The 23,080-nt window shown below is 44.9% G+C and overlaps 1 protein-coding gene and 1 long non-coding RNA gene across 2 annotated transcripts in view; one reads left to right on the top strand and one right to left on the bottom strand.

Moving 5' to 3' along the window:
• Positions 1 to 8,353, bottom strand: part of LOC139773176 (headcase protein-like) — a 147,651-nt gene extending 139,298 nt beyond the window's left edge. The window contains exon 1 of the mRNA XM_071707456.1: positions 6,501 to 8,353. Coding sequence (XP_071563557.1) covers positions 6,501 to 7,309 — 809 coding nt within the window. The 5' untranslated portion in view covers positions 7,310 to 8,353. The remainder of the gene's footprint in view (positions 1 to 6,500) is intronic.
• Positions 8,354 to 8,532: 179 nt separating this feature from the next.
• The window catches only part of LOC139773181 (uncharacterized), a 127,291-nt gene continuing 112,743 nt past the window's right edge, over positions 8,533 to 23,080 (top strand). Inside the window, exons 1-3 of the long non-coding RNA XR_011718289.1 lie at positions 8,533 to 9,160; positions 9,545 to 9,631; positions 10,748 to 10,858. This is a non-coding gene — a long non-coding RNA (uncharacterized lncRNA). The remainder of the gene's footprint in view (positions 9,161 to 9,544; positions 9,632 to 10,747; positions 10,859 to 23,080) is intronic.

The following is a 23,080-nucleotide window of genomic DNA, read 5'->3' as shown; positions in this document are numbered from 1 at the left end:
GGCACATCCAGGAGCCAGCCGGCGTGCCCGGAATGTCTTATTCAGAAAAAAGGAAAAAAAAGTGCGACCGATAATAACGCGAGAATCCTGTTGGATTTGATAACGAGACGAGGAGCGAGAGTGTATCCCCTCGGAGGGAATTTAATTAAGAGCAACTTCCACCTTTTCAAAAAGAAATGCGCGCGCGAGAGGGAGGAACATCTCGCCCCGTCGTCTTTAAGGCATCCTTGGGGCGTTTCTCGGCCTCAGGGTCGGGGTTCAGGGTCAATCCCCAAACTCCGTCGCTCCTCTCTCGATTCCCCTGCGCACTTCCACCATTACTTTGCGATTCTTTACAGGAGATGTCGTCTCCGCTGCAGGCGGATGCAATTATGAGCGCAAATGGCGCTTTTTCTTAGAAATATTCGACGCGAAAACTGTAGCATTATATTAAAAATTACATCAGTTTGATTGTATCCCTTGGCTTGTGGAAGATTTGATCTTAATAACATCCTAATTATGTAATTAGTATGTATATCGACATACTTCATAAATAAAGTTTGAAATCAAATTTAGGCCGCTTTTAACAACTAAATGTGAAGCTGCAGCTAAATGAGAATACAGAAATTTGCAATTTTATTTGAAATTTTTTTAGGGTTCTTTATCTGTTTTGTATAAGTGTTTTAATGGCGCTCATTGAAATCGATACGTTTGATATATTGCTGCAAATTGCATGGACGTGATCGCATACAAACGATTATCAGCGTTCGTAACGTGTACACGCGCGATGCGAGCGGGCAATTCGTTTGTGGAACGCAATCGGTGAGTGTTAATCCATACGCGTCCGCTGCAAGCTTGCAATTACAGACAGATTAATCACGATCACGCGCATGCGTTCAACAGCCCTGCAATTTGACTACCTCTTCGCCTGCCACTCACTTTCGGATGATGCAAATGGTATAACGGGACTAATTGATCGAAAATTTGAAATGCAAATGTCGCGTGCAATATTTCGAATATATAACTTTGGTTAAATTCCTGCGGATGTGACCACAATTAGCGCATATCTGTGTTGAATAAACGTATTCCCCTGTACAAAACTAGAGAATGCCGGAATGAATATAATCGTAAGGCGTAAATGTAGTAATTCCACATAGCAAAGAATTACCTAAAAATTATCGGTCACGCGCTTTTCCGAGAAGTGCAATCCCTTACTCACCTCACTATCCAGATTTAACTGCCACGGCCGCAATTTGAGATACCTTATCGTTATCGTAAACCTAGACCCGTATTCCTGAGAAAGTTTATACAACCTAACGCCGCGATATGAATGCACCGTATAAATTTACGATATTATCCCTGTCAATTTTTTCCGCAACGCGTTTCATGCGTACTTACAAATTCAATGCACGCTTTGTTGGAGAAACTTCGTAGTATGTGGAACGCGAATGCTCGAAATGGAAAACAAGTACGCGCGAGTGCGCACAGATTAGATCGGAATCAATGGTAAATGTTTATGAAGATTTATTGCAATTTTAATATCTTTGTGTGCTCTCATTTCTTTCTTTTATTCTTTCAAAGAATCCTATTAAATCGAGTATTAAATCAATTTCGAAGGATTAATCCTCCTCTGTAACAGCGATTTCTCTATACTTACAGTAACTCGCTCTCAGATTCAAGCTATTAGAACCCCACGATTCTCTTAATAGTTCTGCGAGCGTTCATGGATCTCCGTAATGTCTAGATATGTCGAGCAACGGCAAAGGAGAGAAGCGAAATAAAGATGAAATTTATAAGCCCGCAAAAAATTGTCCGGTACGCCCTCCCAATAAATATTAACGCATGAAAGATGTCGCACGAGAAAAACATTCGCGGCATGTTTTTTCGAGGGTAGTGAACATCTACGAATGGCCGTGAATGGAGCGTTTCGCGATTTATTCCCAGTTAAAATCCGAGCCCTCGGTGAGCTCGTCGCGCGCCACAGCAACAGCGGAAATTTATAGATCCGCACGCTGGTCTCTCCAAAGACGTCCGTAACAGTCGCGACGAAGAGAGGAGGCGAACGAAAGTTCGCAAAAAAGAGAGGAAAAAAAGAGGGGAAATCGCTATCATACGCGCGGCATAAACGGATGCAACGTTCCCGAGAATAACCGCCCTGTTGCTATATTGCGCGATGAACGGAAGGGGCGGAGGTTTTCACGCCCCTCTCCCTCGCGTTGCGTTTAACACGTAACGATCCTCAGAATTCGTGATCAACATCCGCACCGTCGCGATATCGTATCGTGGCTCTCGGGTCGAGATTCATGCTACGGCCACCACCCACAAGATTCAGAATAAAGGTGAGCTCATAGTTGCACGTAACTACTACGTAACACTAACAGTAAGAATCTCGAGTGTTCTGTGCACGTTCGTAGGTGTGAATTAATTCTTCAGCTTCATTCGCATCTCCTCCTCCTTTTAATCGTAGAATGTAAAACGCGGTGAATGTGTCAGGAGGACAGAGTCCGGAACAAAGGAAATTCGTGCGGAAAATTCGCGGCCTCGATAAGTTTTACGTCTCAGCACTAACGACGTAATTATATTGGAAATAAGAGCGTTAAATGCCAGAATAGCACTGACACTATTATTTACTTTCGTATTATCTACTTTCCTGTTTCAAAGTGTGAGCAAACGAAACTTAAAATGGGCGAAGTCATTGCTTAAGAAATTCAATAAGATAATAAAATATACAATAAAATAATCTAAAAATATCTATTACATTATATCTAAAAGACTAATTATCATCTATTTCAGTTGCCTTATAAAAATCGAAACAGAATCAAGTTATTTTTCTAGAGAAAATCCTCTGCCAAGCAACGCCGCAAAAAAACGAAAATCTAAAAAATAGGAATAATTGCAACCTTTGGAAATGTGTTAATCGAAATTGGAGCACGGATAAGCCTTAAAGAGAGTCGCGAAAAAGTAAGAGACATCGGTCGAGATATCAAAAGACCAAGCAATATTTGATCGTAATACAGAAGTTAATCGAGATTTTTTCGATGTTGCGCGAAAAGCTGCACAGGCAACCGGGTGCAGGTTTTTAGCAGCATCCTCTCGACGCTCTCTACCTCTTTAAATCGTAGTGGCGTGATTCCATGCCGTTGGCCTTGGGAGCTGCTAGAGCGTTCAGACTCCTCCTCGCTCGGTGGCCCTGAGAAGGTGGCCACGGTCAAGGTTACGAGCATCCTCCCTCCTCCCCTCCTCTCTTTCGTCTTCTTCTCCCTCTTTTCCAATGTTAGCAATCGCTTGTGCATACGTGCACGCATAACACACGCACGCACAAACGTACACACAACAAGCTCCAACGGGTCCCAGCCGCCCTACTCGTGCGTGAGCGGCCTAAACTCGCCGTTGCATCTTGGTACATGTGCACCCGCCTCAAGGGTACCGCCCGATCGCGCCCGAAACGAAAACGAAACCGAGAATGCGGAGAGGGTCTGAAGATCTTGCTAGCCGTTGTGTTCGAAAAAACTTAAATGAATTCAATGCATTTATCCTTGTTATAAAATCAAAAGAGTCCTAACAATATAGAATTAGCATTAACTTTAGATTTACATATTATAGACTTTATTGTTTTTTCGAGCTTAATAACAGTACTTAAAAATAGCGAACGAATCTGAAAGGACAATTTTATAAAATAAAAAATTATCGACGCAAAGATTTTTTAAAGAACTGCAATTATAGCTTTCTCAAAAAAAGAGAAAATGTTTTTCAACTATATCCTGCGTTATTTATCACGCTTTCTTATCTGCGAATTATCTTGCGAAGCGGCGCTTAGCAAGATAAATCGCGTTCATCACGAGCGAGCTCTCAATCGAGCAAATAGACAGCGTAGGTCAGAAGTCTGGAAAAATTCAGCGTCGTAGAACGCGGCGAAGCAGGGCCCAGGAGGGTTCCCGACCCGTCGAACTGGAGGAGGTATACATAAACAGAAATAGGACAGGTTTCCAAGGCTGCATCTATATATAGGATGCACACACATGCATGCGCGCACACACAGAGGCGCGAAGAGCGCGCGCGTACTATGGGTGGAGCGCTGTCGTAATCGTCGTGGTGGCTCTCTCGCTCCCGCTGCCCTTCGTCTTCTCGCTCTCTCTTACCGGAGGTCTAGAGCAACCTAATACGCGTGCACGGAGGCACGTACGCACGTAGCGCGGCAACACCATGCCCGACATCGCTCTATAGAGAGAGCGACCTACGCGCGACGAGAAAACAGACCAGCGGCGTTCATTCATGCCCTCTCGAACGCGCGTCCGGAGAGTTGCTTTTACGACACGCGTACGCGAACGACGACTCGCCTGCGTTTCCTCCCTTCGGCGACACTCGCTCTTTTTATTTCCCTCGTGCAAAATACACACCGCCGAAATATATAAATCGTCCCGTCAACGAAAAGAAAAACATGTATTACGATTTTTAACTGTGTTGCGTCTCTTGTGTGTATGTGTGACGTCAAAAGCAGTCAAAATACAATCTATGTTTAAAATCTTACGAACACTAGTCTTGTGGATCGACTCGGAATTGGCGCACGTTCTCTTTCGATACAACCGCTATCGCGAACTGAACAAAGAAACTGCTCGATAATCGCGGTATACAATATGGAACGTCATAAAATGTTAATAAAGGCACGCCAGTCGTCTGAACAATTTGCTGAGTTTATGATGCTCCTCGGCAGTGCAACGTCTTAAAAGTTTTTCGCTTAAGTTTGCCAAATTTAAGATTTCAGTACAAAAAAGCGCGCGAGATTCATATTAACGTAATATAGACGCAAGCTCTTGTCCAAAGAAGCAAAGTTCCGATTAGTTTCGAACATTCTTTAAACTCTGATTTTTTTAAACTTTCTACCCTGTAATAAGATCCTTTCTTTGAGACGCTCTTAAAAAATGCCACGGAGCCGCGCCGCATATTTCAGAACTTCAATGAGTGCGTGAACCGGTTCCACGGCTCTTTTGCGAAACCAGCAGGCAATGATTAATATTAAAAGTCAGTAGAGCGAATTAACCAGCGGTTGGGACCGCTATCGAATTTGCAAAGTTCGGCGCGTCGTTTCTGTCCCCTCTGCCTCTCCCGAAAAGTCCCCGGTGTCGAATTTCACGAGGCGGCGAATCGGAATCGATTTGTCTCTATGAGAAGCCGAATGTCATTTGCCGTTTCGTGATTTCGCGAGATGTTTTAACGCAAATTCAAATGTTCGCGATGTGCATGACGATGTGCAACATCAACAACGATACAGTTTCGGCAGGACGCTCTTTAACCCTCCCTCCCCTTCTTTTCATCTCGTTAAAGGCTTCCGCCTAGTCCCGAGAACCAAACACATCTTCCGAGAATCTTCTTCGCCATCATTTGGGCACCATCTGCCGCGACAGAAATCGCGCGGTGCGCTTTTATCTAAATATTTGGAGACCATAAAACGCGGCGAGCGACAAACTCATAAAAGAAACGGCTGGATTAACTGCGGTTCGGTGGGACGCGATTATGTAAGAAAGAACCAAGTAGCAAGTCTCGAAACCGAAACCAATTTTACCTGATACGTGTTGCGTGTGTGTGTGTGTGTGTGTGAGGCGAAATTTATTCTCACGGACCGCGCTTAGAACGATATATAACCGGGCAAATTTAAAACAGAAAATATTCTGGATTTTCTGAATTTCGTGATTTATATAGGAGTTGTCGTAACAAACTTGCCTTTCCATAAAAAAAAAGAACGTTGAATATTCACAAGAGCGAAATACTTCGGTTCTTAGCCACGCCCAGTTTTTACGTCATATAAGCATTAATATCGTGAGCGGTCTTTTCTTTTTGCATACATTCTCTACATTCCAATCTGTCCGTATGTGGCTTCTCAGTTTTTGTATTTTTTTCACAAATCACACATCAAAAGGCTTCGTTGGCGTCTTCACCGTTTTCATTCTCACGCGTCTGCTTTAAGGTGTCGTCTTTCCCCGGAAGACACACCCACACAACGACACGCGACGAAGGTCTCGACGGGAAAACGACTCCCGCGCGCCCGCGACGCGTTCCTTCTCATCTATCAATCTTATCCGAAGATTCGGCCTTTCTTTCCTTAGCGAGATCCCATTCGAGGGGTTTGCGTGAAACGAGCTCGATGCATCGTTTCTATCTCACGATGCACACAGTCTTCGTCGAAATGTCGAAAAATATTCAGAGAGCCTTTGTTCTCTAATAGTCGATTGCGAGAACGAATTGAAATATCAGACAGGTACGTTTCCAAAATTTACAAGAATTCGTATTTAAGCGACAAGGTCTTTCTACAAAAACAATTCATCCTCGCGTGTTTTGTTGTGAAGAGAAATTATCGGGCAAGTAGACGCGTTAAGAACGTAAATAATTGCTTAATCTCGTCGATGCCGCAGTGAAGATAATGGACAGTACGTTTGAACAAAGTGCGTTATAATTCTGCGATTGATTCCTCCCCTTCCCACCCTTGGATGTTATCAGCTAATAGAACGATAGAGGAGATTACTCACCTCGCGCGATCGCTAAAGAAGTCGACTTTACTTTTCTTCTTCATGATTGCCTGCGGCTGGTGAAGAGGGCTGACGCTGGGCTCGCTGGTGGCCGGCGGCGAGCTGGAGCCGGTGCTGGACGACAGGGAGCCGGCTCTGCCGCGACCGGACTCGATCATCTGGGCCTCGCTGGTGCCGCGGCCGTTCGCGGCGACGACGTGGTTGCCGTGATTCGGCGGGCCGGCCGACACTGCCAGGCTCGGCCGGGTGTTCTGACGGTTACGTCGCTTCTTCTTCTTCGCCTCGTTCTCGTCGGGGCGATTGCCGGGGACGTTGCCGAGGCCGGGCGGCATCCAGTCGAGGTCCTTCTTCAGGTGGCCGCGGCCGCAGCGGCAGCCGCACGCCTTGAACGCGAGATCGTAGCCCTTCTTCGTCCAGAGATTCTGGTGACGCTGACGCTCGGACCAGCTGCGGGCGCGGCCGCAGCTCTTCAGGTACGTAAGTACCGTCTGCTCCCAGGCGTCGAAGCACTCGCGATGCATGAACTGGCCGATCGGGCAGTTGTCGTTGTTGCAGGTGACCTTGACCGCGTCGTGCAGGGCGTTTAGGCGGATGAGGGTGTCGCCGCGCAGGCACTCGCCGGTCGGAGTGCAGCAGCGCGTCGTCTGGCTCGGGTTCAGCAGGTTGTCCATGGGATCGTTGGTGCCAATGCCACCGCCGCCGCCGCCGCCGCCGCCGCCGCCGCCACCGCCCCCGTTCTCCAGGAGGCCGAGGCCGCCGCCGCCACCGCCGCCGCCGTGGCCGCCGTTGGCGTGACGCCGCGGTGCCATATAGATCGCCCTAGAGACTCGACTCACGTCAAGGTCGGCTGTCCTCTTCCGCTAAGTCGCTCTTCCTCGACGGGTGACGTTGTCCTCGCGATACGCTCGAGAGTCGCGCGGATGTCAACGCGGCAGGGAACGCGCGCTTCGTTATGGCCACACACACGTTACGGTCTGCCTTTTCTACTTCTTCATCTCCGGCCGGCACACCTCACGCGCGATAGATACAGATGCGACGACGAGGGGGCGTGAGATCGAGCGACAGAGCAACCGGTTCGCTCGACTCGGCGATATCAAGGCGCCGCCTCGCCGAAGAGTCAGGGTCCATTCGTTGTCGCGTGTCACAACGGAATCGCCGCGGCCGGTCGCGCGATCGGCAACACACCGCGCGTAAACACCGCTCGGAACACGGGCTGACGTTCCTCGGCGTTTCCGTCGACGCGCTGGCGCATCGGAGTCAAGGTCAGCGGGCTAAGACCGCGACGCGACACGACGCGCCGCGGAGAAGAGAAAAATAAAAGAAGTCTCGTACTGAATCCACAAAAAGGTGCACCCGCGATCTTCGTCCTTCCGCGTCCTCGCTCCTTCGTTCGTTCGTTCGTTCACCGCCACCACGGACGAGTCGGAACACAACAAGCGCGATGTCGCTCCTGCGCGCGCGAGACGACGAGTGCCTCTCGAATGTCAGGGTCAACCGGCGCCGGTACGTACCGCGCCGCCCCGGTGTGCAACGCAATTTCCGATGGTGAGCGCGAGGGAGCGCGCGCGCGCGTACACACGTCGCCGGTCGCGTTTCACGCCGAAACCGCCGCGACGATTTAAATCGACACACTTTTAACGATTGATGCGCGAGTTAACGTGGTTTTTACAGTCTGCGATGTCGCACGTCGTCACCGAGGCCGCCTCACTCCACCTCCTCCTACGCCTCCTCTTCCGAAACCCTTTTCCCGTTCGTCTTCCTTCTCTTTCTGCCTCTCTCTCTCTCTCTCTCTCTCTCTCCCGCAGACGAAACGGACGAGCCCACAGACGACGCCACGAAAAACGCTCGCTCACACGTAGGGTGCACCAGTCACACTGAGAGAAGCCGGCGACGACGACGACAGCGTGCCGGCTGCCGCGGCGCCGAACGCGGGCGAGCGCGAAAGTGAGGCCCCATTGGGTGAAAGCGAAAGCATCATGGTGGGGGTCACGGCTAGCGCGCCAATCGATGCGCGCCGTTGTCGCGTACCTCCGTCGGCCGCGCCGCGGCGCACACACCGCCGCACCGCGGCGGCCGCGATAATCGTCTCGTCTCGCTCGCGCCCGCGACGTCGCCCCCTGCTACGCCCGAGTGCCTTCTCTCTCTCTCTCTCGCTCTCTCTCCTTCTCGTCGTGGCGTCTCTCCGTCCGTCGCGCGACCGCCGGGTACCTCGTTGTCGCCGTCTCGCTCATTTCCTCTGGTTTCCTCGCCGCGTCTCTCTCGCGCTCGCGCGCGCCTCGCTGTGTGCACGTATGCGCGCGAGCGCGCCGTTTTACTTTTCGAACCTAGCCGGCCGGCCGGCCGGCAGGCCAGGCAAACGCAGCCCCGCGAATATGATTCGGAGCTACGCGGCTTACGTGTGTATGCGTGCGCGTGCACGCTTTCGGCGATACGAGGCGAGTCCCGGACGACTCCAACGAGGAATTGTACGTACGTATGTACATGCGAGGGTAACGCCTGAAACCCGTGCCTTGTATATTCTTACCCGAAATCCCGTGCGCGAGCTATGGAATGGAGTAGCTACGATCGCGGCGTAGTAGCAATTGCGGAGTTACGTTTCTCGATCGCGACAAAATTCGTTGTACTCGACGTTACCAGATGCTGACCGTAGCACTGATGAGGTGAATACAAATATACATTACGTTATTTATATTAATTATCTATATTAAACACGTAAAAATCGCTTTAGATGTAGTCATCTTAAAGTTTTCTAGAGTTTTCTAGAGTCAGATATCTGTTAAGAAGCAATTTCAATAGTTTTGAGCAAGTATTAAAATATACGTACGACATTATAAGAAATCTATATAAATAATAATATATGGCACTTCATTTTGTAATTTCTCTCGGAATATTTTACTTTAAATACGCTGATTTTAATACTTTAACACGTTCGCAGTTTTTTAACGCCATTATTAATTTTTTATTCTTATCTCAGAAGCCCAATTGTCAATTTTATTAAGTATTTTCTGCGAATCTTTTCATAACTGCAATTTTTTTAATTGCAGGTCAGACCAGTACGTCGAGTTAACTCGTATTTGGCAACGTGTCAGTGTCAAAATCTATCTGTAATGAAGCAAATTTCAATAGTTTAAGTAAGTATAAAAATATACATGCGACATTATAAGAAATCTATATAATATGGCAATTTATTTTGTAATTTCTCTTGGAATATTTTACTCTAGGATAAGCTGACATTTTAATATACTTTAATGCCGAAATCTATAATTTTTTGCTTAAACATCTCTTCGTTTTTCGAGCAAACGAGCTTATGCGCGCGAATTCCTGTTTCGTTTCTCTTATCTCGTTCATGTTCTTTTGACATTGGCTTACCTTTCTGTCTCGTGTATATCGCGCAAACAATACTCGCGTAAGAGCTTTAAAGCCCGAATAAAGTGAAAACCGTGACGTGTGCAAAAGGCTCCAAACGTGACAACTCTTCATCCGCACACCACCAGCATACAGCTGGAATATGAAATTCGGTATTCCAGTGAGATTTTACGGTGTTCACATGAAGGAAGCTTATTCCTTGTTTTAAATATAAAAGTATTTAACGAAATTATAAAAATATAAAAATGTAATGTAGATTCTCGCGCTGAAATGTTGCATCTCTGAAAAGAAAACGTATCGCAATGTCGATATACCGACCGTGTAATTACGGCCTCAAATATAATGGTAGACCGTATTTCGCATTCTTCGTTACATTTTTTTCATCATTATTTATGGCAAAGGTAACCGCGTTATTTACATTTATTTACGCGCAAACTCGAACGAATGTACGTAAACGCTCTCGCGATGCTCTCCGCGCCACGGAAAGGGAAGAGAAGGAACGGATGATTCACGACGAACGCGTTACAAAAAAAAAGATACAAGTAATACTTTCCACTTAAGCGTCTGGGGGCTGTTTCTTTTCCCCGTTACGCATCTACGTGCCGTTAAAGCCCGCGAAGCGTACGTCGTAAATTCGCGAAATGCCGCGATCGTGGATATCTACGTGAACGAGATCGTGCCACGGTGCAAAAATGAAGAGCAGCCAATATTGAGGACGTGCATAATCAACCGACAAGTTTAACGAAATGCGCCGTAAAAGCGTCTCTGCACGTTTTGCTCCTTACGTTAAAAATATTAAAATTAATTTTGCTCTACAGTTATCAAATCCCAATTTTTGCCCAAATTATTTCGTATTATAAAGCAGTCTTATTTTTTTGCAGATTTCCATCGCTCTCGAAACTTCTACGGATACGGAAATTCGGATACGCAGTTGCGGTGCTCGTGGTCATGACCGAGATACTTATTTACGCGCAGAAAGATTCATCTCGCAGGTAAGTCTCGACAAGATTGTTCCGCACGTCTATCCTGATGAAATTGTTTCCACGGAATCTCGATTTATGCTAATTGGATAATGTGGCGATTCATATAAGGCGATCGAGATACGATTAGTCAGGTAGGCCAAGTCTTTCGATGCAAATTTTATAAAGTTCAGGGCGCCGATCGCGTCACTGCAAACTCGTTTCTTCGAAGACTATTTTTGATGTCCGAATAAAAATATCAACGAGAAAGAATCTCTCGTTGCTATTTTTATTTGATAAAAATGTTTGATAGCTATACAGCTGACGCAAAAGAAGACACGAAAATAGGAACTAAATAAATAAGCGTTTATTGTGTGTATTGATAAAGTATAGTTGTATTCGAGATACCGATGTTATATCTGGTATTTGTCGAGAAATTTATATCTGCAAATACGCTTGTTAAAGCAATTTATCGATGATAAATCGTAGGAGTGTTGTCGTCTGTCATTTCTCGATTTACTCTCGCGAATTCGTGTTATCGCAAGTGTCAGCGAGAGAATTGCACAAACAACGTTCTGATTTAATATGATTTAACATTAAACGTTACGCTTATCGTGCATTTCAGTTATCTGTAAGAAAAGCGCCATTAACGGCAGCGATTCTTTTTTCTTCATGTTTATCGTGCCGAATAAAATATTTCTAATCGCACACACCGGATGCATCAAAGATTTTTCTTTCCGGTGGATATTTTGCTGAGCCTGCTGATATTCCTATCAACATTGAAACGCTAAATAACGTTTCTTTCGCGAAATACTCGATCCTGCTTTCTAAATCATTTTATAAATTATCATAACGTATATGCAGATTGAAAATAATAAGAACGTAACTGAAATTAATATCTATACGAGATTTATTTTGATAAAAAATTGTTTTCATAGATAAATCATACTTCTCGTTCTATCGCATATTTGATATGATCGTATTGATTTAGCAAGATAGAATATTTAGTGTTCAATGAAGTTGACTATCAAATGAATTATCTATCTATCGATATTTTATCACATTATTACAACTGTCAATTAAATTTTATATAATGCTTATAATCTTAAAATATTTTACTTGTAAAAATTATCTGTTTTCTTTGTTTGAAGCTTTGATTACGAATATACAACTTTTCGTATTTTTACTAACATTTACATTTTCGTCTGTATTTATTTTGCCATAAGATAATTGGTGAATCATACAAAATTTATTCAAACACACAACGCGAAATATCTTTACAAGCTTTCACGTGTGTTCAGTCATACGGAAATAAATCGTAAAGAGTCGATTTTGTTTACCTCAGTAAACTTCACGTGTTTTAGACCGAAACTACGCACATCGAATCGACTTCGAAAGGACGGCAATGCGAAATGAGATACATATTAGATTACATTGCATAATTTTATCGGTGATCGTAAAGCTGTTAGGAAACTTAAGATTACCCAATTTGTGTGCGACATCGGTTCACAAATTGTGAATGTTTGATAAAAATAACGCATGAAACTTGATGATGAAGTTTCATACTTCCCTGATACAGTATCGCAAGCATTTTAGAAGATACATGAGCTATTGTGTGAAAATTAGATTAATCTATCGAAAACTAAGAGGATCCAATTCTTGCAATCATCTTTTCAACAATTTATATTTATCTGAAGTTATTCCAACAGATTAGCGTTCCAAAAACGACGCGTTAAATTTTATCATTATGAGTCTAGGCGAAACTCTGTTAAACCTCGTGTTTGACGAATGCATTCGACGCATTATAGAAATTTTTGAGTCGTGAACGCGACAAACAATCGGGATCGTGAACGGGGAATGAATGAATCGATCGGATCTCGACGACGCGTATTCCGTTCACGCGCGTACTTCCTTCCTTGCGGTAAATACCCAGGTATGACGATAAATAACGAGGCCTGTAGTAGATGTCCGTATATCACACTCGAGCACATTGTACGTGATGTCAGAGAGACGAATTTGATTCGCCGGGATTGAGGAGCCCCGCCATTTGTATCGGCTCGTGTAAATATTGTACAAGAACGAGCCGCCGCGCCGCGGCGTTCGAGCGGCGGGAATTCAGGTCAGTCGGTTCCCGAATCTCGCCGATGGTTAGGCGCGAGGGAACCAGACCATAGGACCGCTGCCTACGGGGTACCCGAGAAAGGATAATCCACCGTTCTCGAGAGGGCTCCCTATGAAAAAGCTGTTTTGATCGGTTCGGGTTTCTAGGACGGTGATCGTGAATGAGGCTTTAAGCCGGCACATACGACGTTGTACGTCATGGGGTAAAGCGGAACCGAAGGGCGAGTGCAGGCAGACGAGTTTTCGGATGTATAAAGACGAGTCCGGATATACAAAGAACCAGATGTGTCACTGAAAAGAATCACGTAGCCCATCCCCGTTCGCGCATTAAGAAGTACCCAGAGCGCGCTATTAGAAATCCGCCCTTCGAGGGTGAATCGAAAGAAGTGGAACGCGTTCGAGAAAAAAAATCTAGACAATTGCGAAGGAAAATTCCCCGGTTTTATCGTCGTCGTCCTCTTCGCGGGAGTATTTGCGCGATGACGTTCGCGTGAATCGGCGGAAATGGCAAACGCGCCACTTCGCATTTAGATTTTTATATTACCGTGTTGCAAAGCGATGAAACACAATAGCAATGTTTATACCTTGTACTCGTTGCACTCGATCAAAGTTGCCAGTCATAGACGATGCGCGGGAAAATGCATATATACGCGAATTAAATGTTTAATTAATTAAATGTCGCGACGTAAAAACGTGTCGTAATTAGGTGAGTGTGCATTGTTGGGCATTTGTGGCGTACAAACGGTAACGGAAACGTCCCGATTCTCGCACGCGCAAATGGTGTTGATTTTGGGCTTCGCGAAGCCCTCGAATTCTCACGAGCATCAAAATTGGACCGCGAGACGGAGAAAGTGGAGGAAGAACGGAACTCGGCTCCTATTATCGAATCTACGATATTGCATTAACATCCATTCTCATCAGAAACGCAATAAAGCGCGTAATCCAAGTCGTCATTGTTACGCCGCTGGTGCCGCACGGCACTCATTTTTCACCCCCGGGCGGTACACGCGCGTCCTTAGGGCGCGGAGGGAGTTTTTCCTGGGAGCCTCGCTTGCAGCGGCAGAACGAGCGGCGCTCGGTCGACAGGGTGGCTGGCTCGTGGTGCAGAGGATGAGGGTGGGAGAGTGGCGCCTGGTTAGAGGTTGGAGTTTGAAGGTTAGGGGCACCGGGTTGATCGGGTTGATGGGGCTCCGGAGAGAGAGCGGGGGTGTAGGTCTAGGTTCAGGGGCGGCATTGCCCCGGGTGGGCGTGCACTTTCGGTTTCAGGCTGCGCATGCCCGCTGCAATCGCAGGCCACCAGGGTTTCTCCCCCTCGGTAGCCTCGGAACCGGCGTCAGGGGTCGCGTATGCGCCCCCTCGTCAAGTTTCTACCCCGCGTAGAAAACCCACCACCACTACCCCCGTTTCCACTGCCGGCGGCGCAGCGGGCTTCACCACCACCATTACTCGTCGATCACCACCACCGCCGTTTCCCGGGCCACCATCGCGTTCTACCGTTTCGGCGTGTCCCCGGCCACGCTTGTACCAACCAGGATTGGAAATTACAGGGCGCGTCACTCGCGGGAAAACCCGATGCGAAGACCCGTCCTTCCCGACGTCGTTGCTTTGACCCTAAAACTCATCGCGTCTCCACGCGAACGTTCTACTTTTCGAGCGGTCGAGCCCCTTGAAAGCCACCCATCCTGTTCCACCCTCGGTTTCTACGATCGATACCTGCTATCCACTTCATACCTAAATAAGGCATAATTGTTCTCATGTGATGTAACCATGATGCGTCATGATGTACCTACATTGAATGGTCTTTAAACATGCCAGTCGATAGCCACGCCCTCCGAAAATAAGGGCAACGTAGATTCTCGAACATCTCGCTCGGCCATCTTTAAAGAGCTTTAGCTTATAAAATGGCCAAGGTCTCATCAGGCAACAACGTGAAATAGCGTGAAGTAATCCGAACGATTTTATTTTTATATTTCTGTTTATATCTACTAGTTTTAAATATCTATACACTTGACTTTTAAATTCCGCAAATCCAACTTCCAATACGAAGTACAGAGTAGGCGGTAATGGACATATGCGAAGTACAATGTCGCATTTCCTTCGAGCAAGGAAAGCAACTTAGCTAATGTATTTTTATACTCGGACATTTCCTTTTAAAGTACGCAAATGTGTACTTCGATGTGTGTCACGTTGACAAAGAATGCCGAACAACCGCGAAAATGCCTGTTCTTGCAGGCATTATTATCTTAGGAAGTATTATTATCTTAACGGGGAGTTAAACGGTTTGTATAAATGGCACGCGCGAAAGCTCACGTACTTCTTGTTATAAAACAAATTTAATTATCTTTTTATGAGCAAGTGCAACATCAAGATTCTACGAAAAAATATACTTCATATCGATAATCGCAGCGCAATTTACATCTAATCGTACATCTATCCACGGAATTATTTACGTTAATGTTCTTTGTATTCTCAAGAAGGCACATCATAAAGATAAGCAGTGGCATTCATCGATATAAACATTTAATAACCAAAAGAAATAAATTACGAGCCAAAATGCAAAAGTTGAATATTAAATAAAATAATGAAAAAATATTCTTATTTGAGTTAAGATTGATAAAAAAAAATGTGTTTAATTGTTTGTATGTATCGATAGAAATCGTGATGTTTACCGTAGATATCATCGTGCTATGTGCAATCGGTGATCTATCGACAAGTGACGTTATAGCAACGCTATTACCGCGACGCAAAAATAGAATTTTCTTAAGCGTCTATCTATATGAAGCCGAGTACGTCGACTTGTTCGCGGTAAAGTTGGTTTACGGCCGTCGCTGGCTGGGCGAAGCTATTCATAGCATACCGACATGCAATTGCATAAAGCCAGTGGAAACGTTGACCCTAAAGTGTTACGTAACTCGCGTCTAGTGCCAGCTATCAGCAAAACGATAACGCCGCGGCTCCGATAGCCGGTCTACCGCTGTATATCTATGAGAACGTTTGCGCACAGATCGTCGTATTATTCGCAATCATCCCCCTCATGTCTTATCTCCCGGCAAACCGTCCACCGACTTTCGAAATAGACGTTTAGCCTGGGTGGAAGTTATCGCGAATAAACCTCCCGGTATATCGCGGTATATATGTGGGAAAATGGTGCAGTTTCCAAGAAAGTCCTAGCGATAGCGATGCCGCGTCATTCGCAAGAATCATTTCAATCGGTCGAATGTCACAAATTTCAGATAAAAAGCTACGAACTATGGGGATGATAAATATAGTATTTGATAAGGAATCATACGATGGATTAAGGAGTTTAAGATTTAGGTTTATTATCTTTGATACAGCTTTTTTATATGCCTTCTATAATCTAGTGATGTAATCTTTGCAGTTAATCTTTTGAAACACAAATGACGTCAACCGATATGACTACAATGTAGAGCGTAAAACTTCGTTCAGATCTCGGTGCAAAAGAGGAAAGGAATTTGAAATAATATTATTCTTTAATCTACTTGCGTATCTCTCGAAATTATTTGTTAAATGATAGCATTGCACCACGTGCTTTCTCTCGCCAAGAAAACGATTATAAATATCAAACTCAACTTTGTTTGAGCTTTAAATTGACCGCATAAGAAAGGAAGGAAAACCGCAGTTTATATAAACGTTATCTACGTGTATAAAAAGATAGCTTCTCTTTACGTCACTCAGCATATTCTCCTTTACGCCAATACTGACCTTAGAAGAAACCACCAGTCACGTGATAGTTCCAAAGTTCGTATCAGTGAACACCATCGAATACAGTTTCTCGTTCGTGCCGTCATCCCCGAAGGTACTCGGTGTGCCGCGCGTTAATGAGCAAACGCTATCGTGGGTTTGTCTAGTTGCGGGATAATCTCGTTTGCGCTTAACAGCGTGTTATGCGAAGTTAGACGGATGATCCTCGAGGACGAGGACGAGCTCGCCTCACGAGCGCAGTTTCCGACCCAAAGCCCTTCGTCGTCGGTTCGACGCCTCCGGCGTGTTTCGTCAACGGACGAAAGTGGGTTACTGCATCGGAGCGTTCTACGAGATGAACTGAGATCGTCGCGACAAAGACCCGCACGCCCAAAAAGTTCATTGTGTACCATCGGCATCGTCGTCGTGTGCGCGCCGATCGGAAGACGTTCGAATAAAAAAGATACGTATCCAATCTCTAAGCTCTTTTTATAACGCGCATCTGCGAGATCGCGCGCGGCGTCTCCTCCTCGCCATTCACGCGCCGAAAAACACGCGGAGGGTAAGTGAATCAGAACGCGCGCGCGTCGCCCTTCAATGGCTTAAGTCCTTAAACTGATCTGACGTAAGGATTATCAGCTGTGACGATTTCGCCGAGTACAATGCTCTCCGCTACGCTGAAGAGCCCGTCCCGCGTTTGTCTCGTAGCACGTGCGAAAACATTTACGGATCGCCATCTTCAAATGATTCACGCTGCTTTGAGAATACAATGCGACACGAAGGTGCAGTTTATCAGCATGAGACATCCACTGCAGTATTTCGAATGCACTGAGCGTAAACTAAAAGTCATTTGATCTAGATGATAACTATATGTAGGTAAAGCTATGAGATATTATTTATCTCGAGACGAACGCTCTGAATAAAAAAGAATGACTTTGGATTTTCGATTATCATCGATTCTCTGCTTTATATTGTACACTTTTAAAACAACTCTGGATGGAAAACTTTAATTATCCATCTGGAAAGAGTAACCGCTTTGGTAGCCAGTTAGTTCCTTCTTTAATTATCTAACTGATGCCGACAGCTCGGCGAAAATGTCTTATACCAGTTTTTGTTTCGACTATCAAACGATTTCGTTGATATTTATCGAATTTGCAGTGCAACAGTATCGTGCAACAACATGCCACGGGTCGCGTTGTACGCGCGTTAAATGCGCGACGATGATTCACACTCGCACTCTCGCTCCGCCGCGTCGCGCTAGCACGAAGAAAACGCCGCGCGCTTTAATTACAAAGCGAACGGATTTATGTACGCTAACGTCCGTGTATCCCGCCGTGACGCGGATTTAATTACAGTCGCGGCTCCCGCGGCGTACGCGCGCGCGCACCATTAATTAAGAAATTCGGTTACCAGCCGATTTAATCGCATCGAGCGTGTCTCGCAATCTTCCAGAATTCTGACGTTTGTTGTGTCGTCGCGGTAACGATGTATAACTACACGCGTATATAAACGATATGTAAACTATATATAAACATATAATATATGAACGTACTTTACGTCACCATCTAGTTGCGTTATTGTTACGTTGAAGTTTGTTATTACGTCAAAACGTGTATACATTGCGAATACATCGCTCGGTAATTAATTCCATGAAATTTACTTCGCGTCAAAATTACCGTAAGTTCCGCCGCACTTCGCTTATGACTAATAGAGATTGCTAGGAAACTAGTATAGGCCTATAATAATACCAGTAGGTCTACAATAAGAAAATAAACGTGAGTTTTTTTATACAGTCTAAGACTATCTTTGTTGGCCAAGCTGTAAAGAACCCTTGTGTCGGCGCTATCAAAATCTGGATAGCAATATATTGCTTCCATCTGCTTTCGATCTCTTTCGGACGTTTCAGCGTGCGCAGTCGGGCCCGACCGTTTCCGTGGTGTACTCGTATCGCGTGTTCCACGTTTTCTCTGATTTGCCGTCTGTATCCGTATTTCATTGCCCACATTCATCTTGTGAGTGAAGTACAAACCAGTCGCGTATCCAGGATTTTTCAAAGGGCGATACCGGGACCGCGAGAGAAAGAGATCTATCAATTCCTTTTTTTTTCTCGTCTGCGGCCGGATGCATAAAGAATGAAAGATAAAGGGTGACCTAAGATGTGATCTGAGTGAAACAAATAAGTTTTATTCCAGCTTTCTCATATCGATGTGACTTTTCCCATATCGCGTAATATCAAATGCAAAATGCAAAATATTCGTTTATTCGTTGCACGTACATTCGTGCAAAACGATATGTTTATTTCATTTTGCACGAATGTAACTAAATCGTATTATCTAAATTTTTTTATACACTTACAAATATTATATGGTAATATGGTTGTTTTATACATTGTGCATATTTAATGCAAAACGCTACCGCGTATTTTGACTCGAGTCGTGTTTGTCTCGATAAAGACCTCTTAGGCGAGGCTTGTAATTATCGTCGGCGCAGCCGTATCGATCGGTGCAAAATCCGTGAAAACGTGATCGGGGATCTTATCTGCGGGCAGCGATGATTTACGATACGTTCGGATATATCCCGGCGTTAACCAGCCGGCCACGACACGAGCTCCATGCCGCGAAAGAGCCAAGTGTCAGCCGATCACCGATAACGGCGGTCATCAAAGAAGCTTTCTAAGATCGTTCGGAGGGGTCAGAGGGCGGACTATAACGACGTTTTACAGCGTGTCATGGATAGAACGATTCGGTATGGCCCGAAGGATAGAAGGGGGAAAGGAGGGAGATTAAATCTTCGCTCGATTATGCCGTCGAGCACTGGCGACGGAAACGAAAGGAAAGACATCCCGTCCCTTATTGCGCGAGATTGGATTTGCCGAGATCTCATTTATCGTATTAGCCGTTGCCGTGGAATTCCTCGAACGGACGGCCCGGACCGGAGCCCATCGCCCAGAAAATCGTCTCAATGACTCGTAATTAGAGAATTCGATTCCTCGAACGGTTTATCGGTCCGGTCCTCGACGAAGTTAAATCATCTTCCGGCCAGTTGTTGCGCCCATCGCGCGTCGTGTATTTATTTCCTCGTATACTCGACGCTACGGCATAAAAATATTTGTTCTACACGCACGCGTAGCTTACTCGCTTTCGTGAATTTAAGCACGTACGCATGCCTCTAGCGAGCACAAATATCGGCGAGCGCGTGAGTCATGAGAATAGTTATGTAGGAAACTATTATCCTCTCGAAAGCGTTATCGCGCGGTGGTTCGCATGTATATGTCTGTAATTCTAATTAATCATAGTAAAGCTCTTTATACTCTATTCGAAAGATTGAAATCACGTATCTATTTAATTTTTCAATAATCCATGCTAAGATTGATTGCTTCTTACACGTATTCTATTATTGTATATTGACATTTGTAATCTTCACTTTTTCTATTCATCTATCATTATACCGTGGCGTTTATCCTTTTCATTACTCGTATACATATTAATAGGTCGCTTCTTGCTTTGTAATCTCATGCTCTTACATAATAAAAGAAAAGAAGTCAAGTAAAAATCTATGAACAAGCGTGGACCGCGTCGAATGGGAATCGCTGCAATCGCTTCTCCCACGTATATAGCTGACTTTTACGATTAGATATCGAGAAACGCTCAACGACTTGCTCCTAGCTACTAGTGGCGATTAGATAGGACAATAATTGCGGAACAATGACCGCCCGTCGGCCGTTAGCACCGTTGCGTTGTATTGCCGTCAAGAGGTCATTGCAAATTGCCTTCGCGAATCGATACACTGCTCTCGTAACGACACCGTAACGCGTCGATAATTCCCGATATCGAGCAGATACCTGCATATCCCGTAATACTGCCGTTGGATACTGTCACGCGGTGCACTACGTTGCAACACAAAACGATACGCGAATCTACTATCGGAAGTAAAATAGAATTTACTGTTTGAAAGTTATTTAAATGTGGAAAGTCATGTGTTCACGCTGTTTTAAATGAGGAAACATGTCTTTGATCAAATCAAAGATCTCTTCTTAAATCAGAACTTAAATTGACCTCTTCTTTGATGAAGTATTTATTCTGTATATCGCAATGTTGCATTGAATTAAGAAATTTAAAACCCATTGCGCTGTAACGAATATGATGGACGACGATAAATAGCGATGCTTAAAATGATTTCGATTGCACAGAGAAAGAAGGAGAGAGATGCACAAATTGCCTCTCATGATATTAACGTTTTATAAGCGAACGAGTTTTGCTCGTAAACGGGCGTGTACTCTTCCACGTGCACGTAATGTCCAATATCGACCAGCGTCGATGGTAGCAGATAATAGATAGAAAAGTGAAGCAGACAGTTACGGTGGAATGACGTGTAATGGTCATTACGTTAATGACCAACCGGAGAGAAAGAAGTAAGAGAGAGAGAGAGAGAGTATATCGAGCTTGAGAGCAATAGCGAGTATTACGCGATTATGGATGATCAAATAGATTCCATCACACATGGAAGAATCTACATTTCTTCTTGCTTGTCTCCATAAAACCGTTCATTACATTATAGAAAAATGTTTAACCTAATCGAAACGTGTTATCAGTGCAGTCCACGTTGTCTTTTTTAATGTTCTTTTATTGATAAAAAATATCGAACAAAAAAAGATGACATTGAGTACATCAATAGGCTACTTTCAATTAATGTACTTCAATTACATTTTATTATCTAATTTCATATTTATAACAATAACGTGGAAAATATCATATGTAAATCTAAAACTATCTCTCTTATCCCGAACACCTTAAAAGAAAGTACATAATCTATAATGTTACAATTACTAAGTAATACAAAAGAGATGTCATATACATGGTTTATCTTTAGCAAAAATAATCGATTAGCTTCAGTCAATTTATGTAATGAGAAACGATTTGGCTTTCAATTAACTGCGCAAATGCATACAATCTGTCGATTCGTGAATGCAATTAAGTTGAAATACCTGCACGTCATTTCGCGAATTAATATAAGCTGTCCGTCTATCCATGGCCGCGAAGGCTCTAGCGCTGTTTATTTCTGGATATATCAAATAGAGAGCCTTTGGAGAACGATCCGTTATAAAGACCCTTTAATCAAGTAATCTAACATGCAAATGAAGGTTAATGCGCGGCAAGAGAACTGTTCGTCAGGTCGGCATGATCGTTGGAGAATTTATCATATCGGAGTAGCGTCGGGACCGTCGAATAGCATGACGTCGCTTACATTTCTCGCGATAGCACATAATTCTACGTCACTGATACGTACTTACGCGATCGATCGTATAGCAGCCCTATGTATTCTGGCCCCATCGGAAATCCGAGTTGCTGGAGCACCGCTCGGGAACGTTCCGCGCCGTCATGAAATCATAAGTGGACGTCACGCCACGGCATTCTTCGAACATTGAATTAGTGAAAAGGAGATTCCTGGGAACGACGCGAAGATACACGTACCCTACGTATGTGCAACGATCCCGCGGCACGGTGTCTGGCAATTTTCGTCCTGCGATTCGTGAAACACGAACGGCGAGAATGCACTTGGGAGAGAAGAGGATAGCTACCGTCGGAACCGATAATTTCGGGATAGGAGGGAAGGAACTCGTCTCATCAATCCGGTAGATGTTCGGTTTTTGTGAATTTATCACAAGTCTTGATATCACGTTTCCTTGGATCGGTAGCTCGACATATAATCGATGGATCGATTTGAACGTGTAAAACGAACGTATATGCCTGACATATGATAATGCGCCTTTTTCTGGTTTTCTGTTAGCGAAGACGATAACGATTATAAATTATGGCGTTATTTTCGCTTTATGGCGAACGTCTGGTTGGAATAATACATCGGCTTCGCCGTGTCAACTGCAAAATGGCACATTTGGTTACAGCGTAACGCGAAATTTACACAGCTGGCTGAATAAGTTTCTAGATCGACATTATTTGACATTAGAACACTCGCGGCAGTCATCTCGACCGCTAACTTTTCAAACTGTAAGTTTTAAATTTTTTTTCATTTTTAATCGATAGTGTTCAATTTACCGTAATAATTTTTCTTGCGATGAGGCGTGCCCTGACTTTCGATCGTCATATAATTCACGAGCGCGCACGGTCTTCAGACCCGCAGTATCTTTCGCGCACATTCGCGCTAAACAGACATTCCTCCAGGACCTCCGGCGAAACGCTCCTTCGTAAACGAGCGGTTATAAAATTTCCGGAGCGAGAAATAGCGACGTGGCGTAGTATCTCGTGCGAAAATCGCTCTCGCGCCCCTGCCGAGCCCGGGCTCGTTAAATCGCGCACCGGGCGATTTTTCAATCGTGCGCGTGTGTCACCACCTCGGTCTCACGTAGATAAAGGAAACGCGTTTTACGGGCTCGTAAAAACGCCCGTCCGTGAGGGTCGCGCTGTGTCGCGAGGG

The sequence above is a fragment of the Temnothorax nylanderi genome, unplaced genomic scaffold (assembly GCF_030848795.1).
Source record: "Temnothorax nylanderi isolate EJ_2023f unplaced genomic scaffold, tnyl_v1.0 TNYL_tig0058_pilon, whole genome shotgun sequence".
NCBI classification, from domain to species: domain Eukaryota; kingdom Metazoa; phylum Arthropoda; class Insecta; order Hymenoptera; family Formicidae; genus Temnothorax; species Temnothorax nylanderi.
This window is presented reverse-complemented; position numbering and strand designations above follow the sequence as displayed.